General features: G+C 37.9%; 2 protein-coding genes and 1 long non-coding RNA gene across 3 annotated transcripts in view; 1 reads left to right on the top strand and 2 right to left on the bottom strand.

Annotated features, from left to right (window-relative positions):
• LOC309489360 overlaps window positions 1–16,509 on the bottom strand; it is a 92,985-nt gene that overhangs the window by 47,806 nt on the left and 28,670 nt on the right. The window lies entirely within an intron of this gene.
• Window positions 357–6,189, bottom strand: ankrd34ba (ankyrin repeat domain 34Ba). Its single transcript, XM_082158058.1, has 2 exons — window positions 6,075–6,189; window positions 357–3,576 (listed from the first exon to the last, which is right to left on the bottom strand). The coding sequence occupies exon 2, from the start codon at window positions 3,517–3,519 to the stop codon at window positions 1,882–1,884; it is 1,638 nt and encodes a 545-aa protein (XP_082014184.1). The 5' UTR covers window positions 3,520–3,576; window positions 6,075–6,189; the 3' UTR covers window positions 357–1,881.
• Window positions 13,674–16,509, top strand: part of rasgrf2a (Ras protein-specific guanine nucleotide-releasing factor 2a) — a 39,050-nt gene continuing 36,214 nt past the window's right edge. Inside the window, exon 1 of the mRNA XM_082157943.1 lies at window positions 13,674–14,610. Within this exon, the coding sequence (XP_082014069.1) occupies window positions 14,332–14,610 (279 nt within the window). The 5' untranslated portion in view covers window positions 13,674–14,331. The remainder of the gene's footprint in view (window positions 14,611–16,509) is intronic.

Here is a 16,509-nt window from a genome sequence, read left to right on the forward strand (position 1 = left end):
TGAACAAAAATCTAAATTTATTAATTTGCAAAATGCACTTTTTTTTCCGTGATTGGTGAAATGAAAAACAAGACGAGTGATTGTTCCTTATTTTTTTATTTCATTTTTATTAATAGTGATAAAACACAACATAAACAGTGATGGATACGTTTATTTGATATATTATTGACTTGTATATTTAAATAATCTGAAGGCTTCTATAATTCTGTCACAAACCAAATACAAATATTCTTAAGATACAGATGATTGTTACGGAAGGATTGAGATTAAATGTCTGAAATGAGTCGCGCATTTTAGACATATCTCAGATCCTTCTCACTTATATTCGTGCTTTGTGGAATACTTTGGGAGTTAAATTATTTTCTCACTGTTACTGATTAATTAAATCATCACAATTAAAGTATTTTTTATGCTTTACAAAAAGCTATTAAGATGTACCAGTTTGCATAATGTATATCTATTTATTCATGAAAAACCAGATTTATTTGATTAATTATCTGGTATGGGACCTAAGGATGTTCTTCAAAACAACATTCATTTCTAATATGTATCTCATGTAGAATAAAATTTTGATAAATATGCAAATTCATTGTCTCATGCTCATTTATGACATTTTTTTTTTTTTTGTCATTTAGATAAATTGAGATTTTCCAAATGGACGAGTGATGTTCTGCACATTTACTGCTCACAATATACAATTCTGTTGCAATTGATTGTGTTTTTTTTTAAAGACATTGTGAGCATCAAACAATACACAAGCAAAAGTATGTTCTATACACAATGACTCAAATGTATTACGAATTAATTTGTATGTTGACAAGCTGATTTTCTATGCCATTAATGCCTCAACCACTGGTTGAATTGTTTATTTCAAACCCTACATATCATTCGTATCCTGTTTTCTTAGACATTGAAGCACTAGCCACATGCTTAACCATTCATTTCTATTAAATTGTCTTTAACTGTATGGTGCCGGTCACATTAGTGAAATTTCATGGGCAACAAAAAGGTCCATTGTCAATAGCATAGCACTGCTCACACAGTAGTCACTTTCAAACCAAGCAGCTTTCTGTTGGTCAGCATGGCCGATTTGTGTTAACAACTTAAATACGAGCAAAATCTGAGAGGGGAAATCTTTCCGATTCGATGGTTTAGATGTAATGACTTGATTTTGCTGAGCAACGGTACATGTGACCGCACCTTAAAGGGATATTTCACCGCTGGAAAGATGAATGTGTATTTAAATTGGGTCATTTATGTAGTAGAAATGTGAAATTCTTTTAGAAGTTGGTGCCTTCTAGACTGAGAAAAGCCAGAAAATTTATTTTTGACTCGTGGATGAAAGACAACAACTCCCAGAATGCACTTGCTTCGCTGCCCTACGAGGCCACGCCCAAGCCACGCCTACCGGTTACAGAGGGCAGGATCGGGAGAAATGATACAGCTAGGCTACTAGTCGACTCGAAACTGAAAAGACGGCGTTTTATCGTGAGATCCCCCTATGGGCGGGTTGAAGACATGCGGAACGAGCTCCTCCTACTGGCTGGAGTCTCTCGCCTCTGGACAGAAAAGCCTCGGATGACGATAAATGATGATTTTTGCGTCATCTGAGGTTTGTTTCCAGACACACAATACAGAAATCTCTCGTCTCAGGGGGACATGAGGGAGGGAAGCACGGTCACTCGAAAATACTACCGGGTTTACAAAGCTCAATGCTAATTGGTGAAGTATCCCTTTAAGGATGCACTGTTGAAATTGTTCATTTTAGCTTAGACGCCAGATTATAGATGATATTTATTCAGTTTCAGCAACCAGCAATGAATTATTGTCAGTGCAAATTGGCGCCTTACTGTCTAACTGTTTAGTAATAATAGCAATCATTCAGTGTCCAAAAATCTCTGTGAAGTCACCAACCCGCTTGAGTTGCTCAGTTTGCATGGAGTGTCTTCTGATCAGCATCCTCCTAGTCTTGAGATCCTTAGGAAAACCTGCAGGAGCCGAGGGCATGCAAGGCTTCGTCCCTGCCGCTACGCCACAAACTGCTTTGTTGCTGGAGCCAATGCTGCTTGAATTTACGCTTCCAGTGATGTTTGGGATCAGAGCATGCTGGTTCAGAGGAGGGAGGAAACCAGCTCGAGGATGGGAAATGGGATCCAAAAGCGCCCCAGAGCCCCGACGCTCGTAGCTAATTGGATTCCTCCTGTGCAGGTGTGTCAACGAAGCGTTCTCAAGAGACTCCCTGGAGCCTACCAAAGTAGGAGAGCGTGAGTTAGCAAGCTTTCTCTTCTCCAGATGTCCTTTACGGTCTTCTGGTGAGTTGGCAAGCCTCACTGATAGTTGGGAGTCCGAGCTGTAGTGGTCCATTCCTAGTTGCCTTCTCTGGATGATGTTGCGGAGACTGGATACGGCCAAATTGGGCAGGGATTTGCCCGGATCAGCCGGGGAAGCTTCCACGCTGCTTTTGCAATGAAGATTGGGATGGGATAAAGAGTGTAAGGACGATAAGCTATCAAAGGACATGTTTCGGCACAGTGCTCCTTCCGGTCTCAGACCTTCACAGTTGCTTCCTCGACTCAGAGTTTGACTCACACTGTCGGCTTCTTTCAAATCAACACTGGAATGACGCCATAGCGGTGTGTTACCGAAAGCCAATCTCTTCATTTTGAAAGTTAACTCCTCTTCGAGCGTGATGTCCGGGAGTTCCTCCGTGGCCGAGGTGGTTTTGGCGTACTGTTGGGCCAGAAGAGACTGCGGGATTTTCAGCCAAGGCTCGGAGTGTAATCTTTGGAGATTGTGGAGTTTGCTCACTCGACTGTGCACCGGGGGAGCCTGGTGGGATGGAGAGGTCGGCTGCGAATTCGTCATGCTTTGTAAGTCCTGGAAGGAAAACATATGCTCTGTGGGACCAGAGGAAAGAGTCCCATGTGGAGATGTACTGAGGAGAATATCAGATGGAGAAGCACAGGGAACGATGGTGGAGTTTTGATTGTCCCATTGTTCCACCATTGCAAGTGGAGGAATGGATAGGTACTGTTTTGCCATTTGCCTTCCACATGCAAGTTTATCAGGGGTGATGATGATAACTTCTTTTCCTCTAGCTTTGCATGCATCGATCAACATTTTAAGAGTTTCTTCATCGCTGGCATTGATGGCGTATATCAGAGCCGAAGAACCAGTGTGGTCCTCAAGACACGGATCCGCGCCGCTACCCAAGAGCAACGCCACCACCTCAGAACCAGCTTGCTCCAAGCAGGCGTGCATTAAAGCAGTCTTCCCACTTTTATCCTGGATATTCGGGTCAGCTCCACTTTCAAGCAGGTACCCCACCATTTTAACCTTGGAAACACTTAGGTGGTCCGTATGCCGGCTCCTGCAGGCGATCATCAGGGGCGTTTCGCCACTCTCGTTACTCTCGTTTATGTAAGCGCCGCCTTCCAGGAGTAGCCGTGTGAGACGGAGACGACTTAAGTAGACAGCCTTAAGCAAGGAGTTGCTGTCAACCACTTGTGGACTTTCCATCTTCACCTCTTTCACTGCGACTCACACCTGCGGATCACGGATGCTGCCATGACAAACCTGTGAAGAGGGGAACCAGATTAGCCAGGGAAAGCATAGAACAAGATATTAATTTTTTCGAAATGGAACAGTTTATTGAACCTTTAGATCAAATATTAAACAATCCCAAAATGTTGTTGTTGAGTATCATATATCAGGCTTTTAAGACTCATATAGTAGTGAATGACAGTGAGAATATGAAGGAAAAAACACGTTTTATTCAGAGGCCCAAACTCTGAAAACTGAATAATAATCTAAATGCATTTGCTGACATTAATATGGCCAGAGGAAGATGAAATTCTGATATCTTGTGATGTAAATCAATGAGATCTTTTTAACAGTATAAGTCATCTCGTCACTCTGTATCTCCCAATAATGTCTGATGATAAAGATATTTAAATGCGCTCTAGTTTTAAAACATATAATGCACTTCAACACAATGATGAATGAGAGATCAACAAATAAACCATCCTCAAAAGACTGATGGATCATATTTGATACTCACATTTCTAGAAAATGACCAATGGATAATCAAACCTTAGTTGTTTCAGATCAGTAAATGTTCATCTTGAAATATTACTAATAATACACAAAGTATTCTTCATTTTTCACAGCAAAAAAGCCATAAGCTGAAGGTGGACATTTTTACAAATAGTCAAAAAGGCATTTACTTGCTAAAATAAATAAATAAATAAATAAAATAAAAGTATAAACTATCAATCAGACAACAGAAGGCATGTAGTAGATGTGTGCAAGTATTTCAGTAACTTTTTGGCTATATTGATCATTTAGAGGCCTTATAAATTTGCATATCAAATATGATACAGTAAGCTGCACTTTCCTTCTGAAAAGCTCTTCTTATGGCACGTTACATGTACTAAATGAGTAGTTTTGAGTTATTATATATTGTGGTCTGCTCATTATTAGGTGCTTGATTTGGTTGCGCACAAATGCTGCAAAATAATAAAATGGAGCCAAATGCACTTTCCGCTTTGCTACGTTTTATAATCCAGCCTTGCTCGGCAACAAGCTCTCGTTCTGTAGAGTTACAGCTCCAGTACTTTTTTTTTTTTTTTTTTTTGAAAAGCAAAATTCAATAAACCGAAGCAGAGACCTTGGCTTTATTGTTTGCCATTACCGCCAGACAACATTCTTTACGGTGCCTGTCCTTTTCAGCATGAGCGCAGAGCGCAGAGCTCAGCCTCCCTCACGCTTTCTTCAGCAACTGCAATCTTTCTAAAGGCCATTGTGTTTGCCGTCCTTGGTGTTACTTTCTCAGAGCCTGCAGAACATCATCCCTCTGATTGGGGTTTATCAAGTGTCCTTTCATTCCCTTAAAGTCAATTAGAGAGACAGTTAGTGGTGCTGATGTAAAGAGAGTATAGATACTGTACTCTTACAAGCTTCGTCCTACATCTTAGTTTTGCTTAAACCAGTTATAATTGGTTTGCGTTTGCAAACTATTCTCAGAATCTGGTCTTGTGTGAATCACAACGTTGGAAACAATCACTTCCAGACATCAGTACAGCTTCCATGTTTCTCGACCACAAGTCCTTTTTATATACATTTTTCAATCAACATGATATCAAAATCAAAATGTATTAAGGCACTGTTATTCGTTTATGATTTATTAGTGCACGTTATTATAAATAAAATCCCCAAAATGCAACATGAAATCAAAATCATTCCTGGTGTTAGTGTGTAAAAGTTTAATATTGATGATCTTTGAAATAAATGTCTATATTCTTACAATCTTCCACCAAAATGCAATGCTTTGCTTTGCCTCTCGAACGACTGTCCTTTTCAGTGGATGTAATGAAGTCTCAAATCTCCAATATAAATTCATGCTGATTATAATCACGTTCGCATGACGTTAAAATCAAACCAAGTACCAAGTACCATTGTGCATTTCCTTAATGTGAAAACAAGGTTTGAACAAGTTGTCATGAGCATCTTGAACACTGTTACCATGGAGGAAATGACGATTGCTTTTGCGTAGCGTGATTGTACCGTGTCAGCGATGTTCTGCTCAGCTCTACTGGGAGCAGGTCGAGAAGCTCCACTTGTGAGTTGCACATAGAAAGAGTAAAGTGGCCTTTGAAAATCCCGTCCAGCTGTTCTGCGTTTCAGTGTAAATTAAAAGAGCAAACAAATTGTCTTTTTTTTTGTCATTACGCTTCAAGCTTTTGTAATGTACATGGAAAGATGGTATATGAAACAGCATATTCAGTATGCACTTGAGATTTTCAAGAGGTTGCAAAGTGTTTCTATTATAATCAAGGCACTGAATGTTCTCACTGCTTCAACTTAACCACTGAAGCAAATGAAAAATAGATCCAAGCATGCATTAAGCAAACCTTCAACTTTGTTGGACGAACATGTTCTCTGTGTCTACCTTCAGTTTGCATTATGGTATGAATGAAAGGTGTATTTATCAGAAGCTGCTCGTTTCGTTAATTGATGTCAAATACTACTTGATTTCAAATAGTTAATGCAAAGGTATAAAAATGTTTTCTTACCGTATGATCACAAGCCGAGATTTCGAGCGATCCGGATAGAGGCTGAAGTCAGTTATGTCACAGATGCCTGTCTGTCTGTCTGTAGTGTAAATGCGTTTGAGCGCGCTTGTGTTGCAGGCATGACGTTGATCAGATCTAAGCGACAATGAGAGGTGTTCACATTATTCACATGCTGAGAGGAGAGAAACAGGCAGGGAGGGAGAGAGAGAGAGAGAGAGAGAGAGAAGCAGGAAAACATCAAGACTGAAAATAACCTTGATTCTCAAGAACTTCAGATACACATTTGGACCCTTTCAGGATTGAGAGAAGGGATTTAGAAATGATTTAAGCGAGAAATTTTATAAGATATTGAGGGGCCACAGAGGCAATGCTCCGGAGGGCCTACCACAAGAGTGAACTTCATCCATCTGTCTGTCTGTCTGATCTATCTATCTATCTATCTATCTATCTATCTGTCTATCTGTCTATCTATCTATCTATCTATCTATCTATCTATCTATCTATCTGTCTGTCTGTCTGTCTGTCTGTCTGTCTGTCTATCCGTCTATCTATCCGTCTATCTATCCGTCTATCTATCCATCTATCCATCCATCCATCCATCCATCCATCCATCCATCCATCCATCCATCCATCCAATCCATCCAATCCATCTATCCATCTATCCATCTATCCATCTATCCATCTATCCATCTATCCATCTATCCATCTATCCATCTATCCATCTATCCATCTATCCATCTATCCATCTATCCATCTATCCATCTATCCATCTATCTGTCTGTCTGTCTGTCTGTCTGTCTGTCATTCCATCCGTAATTATCATAATGCATCTGGTGGTTTCAATTCTCATTCTTAATGGTTATGCTAATGAATACAGTAATTTTGCTGTATCATTTTTATTTATTTATTTATATAAAAATATATTAAAGGCATTAAATTAAACCTGATGTATAAATATTACCATAATGAGACTTTCAAGGAAAAATGTGCTCTATTTTTATAAAAAAAATAATAGGATAATATTTTTTTTAAATTATATTATAATATAATATAAAACTCCTGATATAATAATGCAAATGTGCTTAAATTTCTTAATGCAAAACATAATGTAAAATGTAACTAATTAGTTCTTTTTAATTGTGGGATGAATGTTACCCAACCGGTTTCATGAGATTAACCCTTGTATGAAAGTGATGCTGCTGCTGTTTTTTGTTTGTTTTAAGTATCGCTTCACTGTAGAGACCCTGAGTTTCTGTAAGAGACACTTTACCATTCTAGTAGCCACACATAAAATGCTTTTCAATGCTTCTACCAAACAGGAGGCAACTCCTGAAAAAACAACAACATCTTGTTAAAGGACAGCTGTATTTCCTGTCTTTTTTCCATCATACCTTAGATATAATGGTGTGTATACATCTGCACTCGGTCTGAAATAGTAGCTACTTTACATTTGTGAAAAGAACTGTCGTCAGGTTGATTGGAAGGTGAGATGGCGTAGATTCAGTCCACTTAAGCAATGCTATCTCCATGACAACCAGTGAAATAAAGAACCGCTGCGAACTCTCTGTGAACTGAGAGCTGTGGACTTCTGTGAACTTCCACACCGACTGAGTGGATTTGATTGGTCGCCGTGATTTGGACATGTTCCTGGATTAACATTGTGAAGGGAGTTTTTAATTAATCATTACTAACATTTATTTGTCTTGCAGGCGTAACATTTGTATGCTTTTTTTTTTTAAACATACTTTATCCAAAGTTAGTGTGAATGGAGCATTGAGGCTAGACGCAAAGACACGTTTAAAAGACAAGTCATTTCCAAACGGGAAGGAAGTAGACCGGAAGTTGAAGCCGGCCGCGTGCCACCATCTTGTAGCAGAACTTCACCTGCTGTTAGCATCCCATTGACTCCCATTCATTTTGGCGTCACTTTGACAGCGAATAACTTCACATCTGATGCGTTTAAAGACTCCATTTGTCCATTATTTATTTCTAAAGAAACACGACAGTGTATAAAATGCTCCATTACCTTGTAGCTTATGTTATGGCCCCGTAGAAGCAGTTTTTGTAAAAGTAGGCTAACGATTGCGTCATAACCACGCGACTCTCTGTCGCACAGTAGAGAGATTACCGTATGGACAGGAGGAGAAGCTCGCGAGTCGCGGGCAATCGGGGAGACGTGGAGGCAAAATGACAAAATAATTAATCAGAATACCTAGCAAAAGTTTCTCCTGCTCCTAGCTCATGGACACCTCCTACTCATGCTCTCCGTCTCTGCAAGATTCGGAAGGGAATGATTCAGATTTCTCATGCCACAGCCACTAGAAGACAGACGGGTTGCTCACGTCACATCTACGTCGTCAAGCTCGGTTTGAGTCTGCGCGTCAGGAACGGAAGTCCTAAAAAATCGCTAAAAATGGGCTTCACTTGTCTCAATTGAGTTCCAATGAGATGGCTCTGTCCACTTCTAATACTGTCTATGGTCATTTCACTCGGCAGCCATCTTTGAAACGGCTCTCGGGCATGCGAGTGAAACTCCTATCTCTTTAAATGGGGGAAACATCAAATTGTCCAAAACTGTTCGCCAAGCTGACAATTAAATTTCATATAATATTGTTTTTTTTTCATTTGTGTCATTTTATTTCCCTCCGACAGCTCATATATACCTATAGGATTTTACATATTTTCTCCTACAACTTATATGCATATAGAATGGTGCAAAAAAGAATTCATAAGTAAAAAAGGGGTTTAAATAATAAACCAGCTCCAGAGTAAATTCCAAGGGCCCCATCATACACCCGGTGCAATGCGGCGCCAGGCGCGACACAAGTGTGTTTGCTAGTTTCAGCCTGACGCAGTTATCATTTTCACGTCCTGCGCCACGTTGTTTAAATAGGAAATGCATCTGTGTGCCGCTGGTCTGAAAACGAGGTGTGTTCTGGCGCATTGTTGGCGCGTTGCTATTTTGAGGCAATATGAAATAGACTGTGCGATTGACCAACTCAAACCTGGTCTAAAGTCAATGGCGCAATATTTTTTTGGTTATTTATGCGCCTATTGGCGGGTCCACAACGCACGTACACTTTGTCCCGTAGATGGTCTGCTCACGCGCTTTAACTTCGCGCACAAGCAGATCCTTTTCCTCCTTTCCTTCCACTTGCAAATTCGGCCATGTAAATAGCGAATCCGCCATGGTGCGAGCGCAACTGGCTTTTAAAGGGAATGGGAGACGGGACTCTGATTGGTTTATTGCATGTTACACCCAAAACACACCCATTACTCATTAAGAGAATAGGGTCAACACTTTTAGACCCACCGACCATTTTTCCCATAGTTAAACTAGAAAAAGTGGATTCGGACACGTCCTAAGGGCACTTCTGCTGTGCGCTTTAGACCATGAGCTTAGACCGTTAAAATAGGGCCCAAGTGATCAAGGGCTTATTAGTGTGTCTCATTTAAACCTTTTGCGCAAGTTCCGCCAGTAGTGGGCACTCGTGCAACGTAAGCAATGACGCACATCCGAGTGAACGAGACGGAGGGAAGTTTGCGAGTGAGGGGCATAAAAATTTGGAGTGGAACGCAGCCTAGGGGTTTTGTGTAGAAGCACCTAACCCTTGTTGTAAGCCTAAAACAAAGTAACTATCCTTCAAATCTGATAGATTGATTGAAATGTTGTTCCAGGATCAACAAGGTTGTTGTACTTAGTGAAATTACCTTCACCGCATTGGATTACACAGCTAATTACTTCAGCAATTGAGCAGTTTATCCCCATGCAATAATCTCAGGAATGGGAAAAAAAGAGACTTAATAATTTATTTATTTAGTGTGATTAACTTTAGCATATTAAGTGTTCTGCTAGAGTATATGCATGTATGTGTGTGAGTGTGTATTATATGCATGTATACTCTCTCTCTCTCTCTCTCTCTCTCTCTCCATATATACATATAAGCATTGTATGCATGTGTGTGTACTGGCTGTGTTCGGAATAGAATACTATAGACTGTTTTTTATTTTATTATTACACACATGGAACTGTAACACTGCTCATGTGTCTGCTGTTAGTAGAAACCATGAACCTGCTTCACAGCGGACAGTCTAATTGTTTAGCCATCGTCATAGCAACTACTCAAGAACATCAGGTGCAACTTTTTTTTTTCTTCCATTAAACTGAGTGACATTTAGTGATGCTTTTTCTCTTTTAACAGTCGGCAGTGTCTGCTCAGATTGATTTTTCTTTTTTTTTTTTTGATGATGATGATGTACAAAATTATACATGTGCAATCCATTACACAATATCCTACAGTATGCAGTTGCTAGGGTGTTCTTAGGGTTTAGGACGTTGCTACTATGCTGTTGATAGTGTGATTGATAGTATGTTAGGTGGTTGATAGGGTGTCAATAGAGCCCAGCCTCAAGTCTCTATGATTTTCAGGTAAGTATGAGCAATAGTACTGGTGATGCTTGGTTTATCAAGCACTATTAAAGTGACCTATTGATTCAGACATGCCACAAGATGGCACTCTATGAGCAGTTTTTTTTTTTTACACATTTGTTTGTATGATAATGCCTTAATTTTTAAAGACTTTTATTTTAATTTTATTCTTGGGAAGAACCCATTTGCTGACAGAGTCTGTGTTTGGTAATAAGCAATAGAAATAGTTACACTAAAAGTAGCAGAGCAAAATGTATTTTTCGTGTTAATTTAATGTTTAATGCTCTCTGTTGTTGAAGTTTCAGTTTTAGTGGTGCAAATAAAATGGATGTTTGTTCCCAGTTTGTGAACATCTGGCCTGAAAATGCCCTTTTCAAAATCCATAAATCTTTGATCTTGATTCTTCATTCCATTTGCATTTGTTTAGAAACAGAACATCTACAAACAGATTGCCACACTCTCCCTGTTTTTGAGATTTATGAATATGCCGCTATATTTGGGATTGACAGACAAACCACTAATCCCCCATAATCCCACAGGGTTGCCCTTGCCAAAGCATTCCCTGACCGAAAGGCTATTTGGAGGTTATAATTGAGTTTATGCTCTTTCTCATTTATACATATACCCAAATATATACTGTATGTGTATATATATATATTAATAATACCCAAAACAGAACAAACACATTAGGCATATAGGCTCTGCTTGATTTATGTTCACAAGTTCACTATTAAAAATAAAGTGTCTTTATGTTCGCCATTGATGGTTCCATGAAGAACCTTTAACATTAATGGAAACTTTCCATTCCACAAAATGTTCTTTAGATTGTTAAAATGTTCTTAACTAAAAATAATAATAATTTAAGAACTGAAATTTTTTATGTCAAACCAAAAATGAAAACCACATTTTGGTACCTTTATTTTTAAAAGTGTTGTTATTTTTTCTTATATTCAACCTCTTTCAGACAGTTTTCACATGTCTAAAATGTATATTTATGTTTATTATCAAATCAATGTTAATATCAATTTATATCAATATCATATATTATATATCTAATATATAACAATAAGATATTGATTGATGTTTAGCCTACACAATTTTTTGGGTTAATGGAACACAATTTACCACATATAATCAACAAGCAACCAGCAGGCCTTTATTATTTAGATAATAATTTACATTAACATGTTATTTATTAAAATCATGTCACATGTTTATGATTTTTTTTTAAATTATTATTTATTAAAAATTAATTGTTAGATAGCGTATTCAAATAAACTCACTTAAAAAAATGTGTTCTTTATAAAGTGAGTTTGTAATATTTGTTAGTATTGTCGATTATTTTCTCATCCAAATGTTTTCCCTAGCCTCCTCATAGAAGACCAATGTATACTGGCTTACACTGAATATGTCAGATCATGAGTGTGAGGCGTCTCAATCTCGCTCGGTGTCCTAGATCTGCCTTTGACCTGGGTGAAGCGCAGTTCATCCTTGTTTTGCCTATCATGAGGCTTTTTGCGGTATTTGGACTTTTAGGCTTGTTGAGATGTTTAGGATGGATTTTCACTTTGTGACCATCACACACACCCATATGTTGGAGGATTAAGAGTTTTTGGCTGCGAGGATATGCAATAATAGCAGCAAATATTAATGGCTCATGTTCCCAAATAAGTCTCAAAGCATGCTGGGTAAGTTCTTAATGTGGTTTCCCGCTCTGTTACAGATGGGCCCTGCAGAGGTTGCGTTCAGGTGGGCGTCTGGTATCGTGGGCTCTTCCTCCGTGACACACAAGTTCATAGCTTTGTAGGAGTGAAGTCAGCTATACAGCCAGGAGGTGGAGATGAAATTAGAACCGTTGTGAGTTTTCCCTTTTTTTCCACGAGCACAAGCTTTCACGAAATATGAGTTTCTGATCACAGACTTCTTATGAAACATTGGCTCTATTCCAAAACTCAGTTAGGTCATTTTTAAGGCATCAAAAGAGGCATAAAATTCATCCTTTACAGAGAAGACAATCCCAGAATGCATATCTAGCTCAGTACATAAATAATAAAGATTCTTGTGAAAATTAGTCAGATTATTTATGCACAGCACAGGCACCAAATAATCATATTATTTATATGTATGTGTATATATTTAGTGCTCTGATCATCTATCAAGAGGTGGTGTCAGTGAGGTCAGAGCACATGTTGTAGGTGATTTTGTACATTCGCCACCAGGGGGCGTAATTCACAATATTTGTACAGTTGTGTATCCAACTTTAAATTTAAAGTCCCCCTGTAGTCAATAATTGTATCCCTTAAAACTCATCTTTGACCACCAAAAGGTTATATTTAAAAAATCAAAAAAAAAAAAATTCTTAATGCCTTAAATTATCTTGAATGTAACTAGACACCCTTGCCTCATATAGTATAAGTGCTTCTATGAATATGCAAATGAGCCCCGCCTCCACTCACTCAGCTCAGAGATCCACTCGTTGACGATCACACGTTGATCTGATTGGTTACAAGGTAGTTTGCAGCGATTTTTGAGACTGTCTTTGGTTCACTGCAGTTTTAAGGAGAAAATACTCAGCAATGCTGTCGACTTATGAATTTACACATGGTTTGTCTTAAAGCATATTAAAAACACCACATAGACACATAAACATCATTAAGCTTGATTTTCACCACAGGGGGACTTTAAATGAATCTTGTTACAGTGTTACAATTATTTCCCATCACATATGGATGAAGCTTAAAAACTCTAGAGTTATTGTAATAAAGTTTTCGGGGATAAAGGGGATTGAGGATTGAGATCTCCTCAATAAAAGTGTTTGTAAGCTTTTTATGTTTTTTTATATAATTTTTTAGGAAAATTTGGATCAGTTTGAAAAGTCATAACAACCCGTGTCAGAACAGTGTGAAGGTCTGAGCCGAGTCTGCTGGTTGTAGCTCGAAAGCTCTAGGAGGAGATACTGTTTACATTTGGGCTCAGAAGAAGAAGTATAAATGGTAGTAGTCGTAGATCTTTGTCAAGCCAACATAACTAATCAAATTAGTGAACACACTAATTTGTATAAATAGAAAACAGCAGACTTCATGACACGCAAATGTGGGCAGCGAATCAAATAGATTGGTGAATCATTTCAAACGAACTGACTCGGTACTTTGAATCAGACCTCCGAACGCTACTTGCGAGAGATTATAGGAAAACGTGCTTTTTGTTATTATTTTAGTGGAACGCGTGTATTATTTACCTCAGCTGACTAAACACATAACACAGGTTACAGAACACAACAGCGGTGTAGTAGCACTACTCATTTCAAAGAAAAAAAACGCTCTTTGGAAAAATGACTATTTTTCTTTCATGCTTCTGAAAATAGAGTTACATTCGTTCTGTCACCTGCAGTGTTTCCGATAATAGCGTGAAACTAACTTCAGGGACGCATGAGAAAGATACCCAAGGGAGTCTCTCGTGACAGTGAGGTAAATAGAGACTGAGAGGGTAAATAGTTCTGTCTCTTTAAGTTGGTGTCAAAGCCGATTAGCGCTGATCTCGGTCGTGATTCTGTTGTACCGTCTGCTCACTCAATCTATTTTTTGTTTGCGTCCCTGCGCGCAGTTTAGACCATATTTGTATTAATATTAGTTGACTCCTTTACTGTATTTTCGCTTCTTTTTTTTCTCCTACACGCGCACTCCTTTATACAGCTGTGCGTAATTCCGCGTTACGCGCGTCTGGAATCTCCTTTACGCGCTTTTGGCTGGACTTTAGATCATCATCTCTGGCTGCTGTGTGTGAGGAGGATGATGATAATGGGCTCGGTGTGACAATCAGGGTTTTAAGATGCAGAAGAGCGTGCGTTATAATGAAGGACACGCGCTCTTTCTGTCCATGGTCGCGCGTAAAGAGGGAATTAAACGTGGGTTCTTGAGTAAAAAAGCCGCAGAAAACAACCGCTGGAACGAGAAGTACTTCGCGCTTTACCAGAACGTGCTGTTCTACTTTGAGAACGAGCAGAGCACCAGACCATCTGGGATTTATTTGCTGGAGGGATGCTCCTGCGAGAGGATTCCGGCTCCAAAAGTGTCCACCGTTGGGAAAGAGAGCTCAGATAAACAGCAGGTATGATCTGACCTCACATTCACTCTACATCTCATCTACTGTGGTCTAATTACTCGGGTTTACGATTAAAGCCACATTTGTGGTGTGAATGTGCCAGCTGGGAGGAAGTTGGTTTCTACACACACCACGTGTTTGTGTCTGTTTATCAGTGTTTGTGTGTCATTGGACACAGTTGGTCAGTTTTTACTATAATGAAAGTTTCAAGGTCTTTGTTTGTTTTTTTATAAGTCAGCTTCTGTATAGACTCTAAATGTATTACATATAAATGTGTTTTGACTTGAGAACGAAAAACAAAAACATACGGTAAGTGTGGTTTTATCGTGTTCAACAAATGTTACATAAACAGAATGATATTAGAATGTTAGTTTGAAGGGCTGATTTAAAAAAAAACTAAATCTTTGTTTAAAAAATATAAAAATAACATAAGAACTTGAAGGGCACAATTCACACAAAATATCCAATTTTAAACTAGATGTGTGAAACCACAAACACACAAAACCACTGTTACTCTAAACATTCCATTCCATTTTGCAAACATTATGGTAATATTACTTTTGAATGTTCTCTGAACATTCTATAACAAGTGCTAACATTTAAATAAACAGTTAGAGGAACCAGGGTTATTATTGTCTAAAACTATTAAAAACATTTATGTACATTTATGGAAAGACATCAGGGTAAAAAAAAAAAAAAGCTAATAAATATCACCATACTTATTACTAAGTTGATTGATTAGAATTGCAAACTTTTTTTTTTTGTATTACAAGTTTTCTGAAATGTTTGTTTGTATGTTTAAATATGCAAATGAGGCATTGTCTAATTAAATATGCACTTATTTGCATACATTTCTAGAACAAAAATATGAACATTGGATAAAGGCATGTTCAAAATACTTGTTTAATATTTTTTTTTACATATTAGAGTAAAAGGTTTTTACAGAGGGGATTTTGGAAATATTTTTTTTTATCAGAAAATACTGTCAACAATCTGAAGAAAAAAAGATTGGGAATAAAATCAGTAAAAAATCATATTTATAAAAAAAGCTATATAAAAAATTATATATGAACAAACCCCCTCTGTAAAAACCTTCAGAATATAGATAGGAATAAAGCTGTAGAGTTTGGTGTATGTACTGAAGTGCTGCTGAAGTGAAGATTTCTGACTCATTTTGAGAAAACGGCCTTTAAAGATATGCAGTGCAATTGAAATCTACAGATGCAAATAGATGAAGTACTACAGTAGAAAACATCCACTTAAAAGTGCATTTTGGATGTTTTCTTTCCACTAGTCTGAAAAAACACTATGCAAATTAATCAAAAAAATTGACAGATGCATGAAAAAACAATGTTTTTGCCTGTAGTGTCTCGCCTTAAATAAAGCTGAAAAAAAAAAAACTTAAACTAATTGAAAATTAGAAATGTTGCCTCTGCAATAAACTGAAGTAAGTGTGAGTTGAAGGACTAAATTATTAACTGGAAATTAATAAAAACTAAACTAAAACTGAAATAAAAATAAATCAGCTATGAAAAATTTATAAAATGACGAAAGCACATAAGAATGCTTGCCTTCCTCATGTGACAACTAGCCCCGGACTTTCCTATGTGTTGGTGTAAAGATGTTAAAACCAACAATTGCAATTAAATATGTCAGCTTTTAAATTAATGTCTGTGCACTGATGTCACGCCTTCAAAATGTAATTTTATAAATGCAGTTTTGACTTCTTAGGTCTTCATCAGAAAAAAATAAATACAATGAAATATTACTGGTCCAAAATACAATTGTGGACCAATAATATTAGTGTACAGACGTACATTTCTACAAGCAATTTTTAGTTATGCTCAGCTCTTAAAAATAATTAGTGAGTGGAATCTTTATTAGTCACAAACTGGTTTATTGAGA

Source organism: Leuciscus leuciscus, assembly GCF_965113295.1.
Source record: "Leuciscus leuciscus genome assembly, chromosome: 24".
Lineage (NCBI taxonomy): Eukaryota > Metazoa > Chordata > Actinopteri > Cypriniformes > Leuciscidae > Leuciscus > Leuciscus leuciscus.

Coding starts and splice junctions, on each gene's coding strand:
- ankrd34ba (XM_082158058.1), bottom strand. CDS start 3,519: ATGGAAAGTCCACAAGTGGTTGACAGCAACTCCTTGCTTAAGGCTGTC.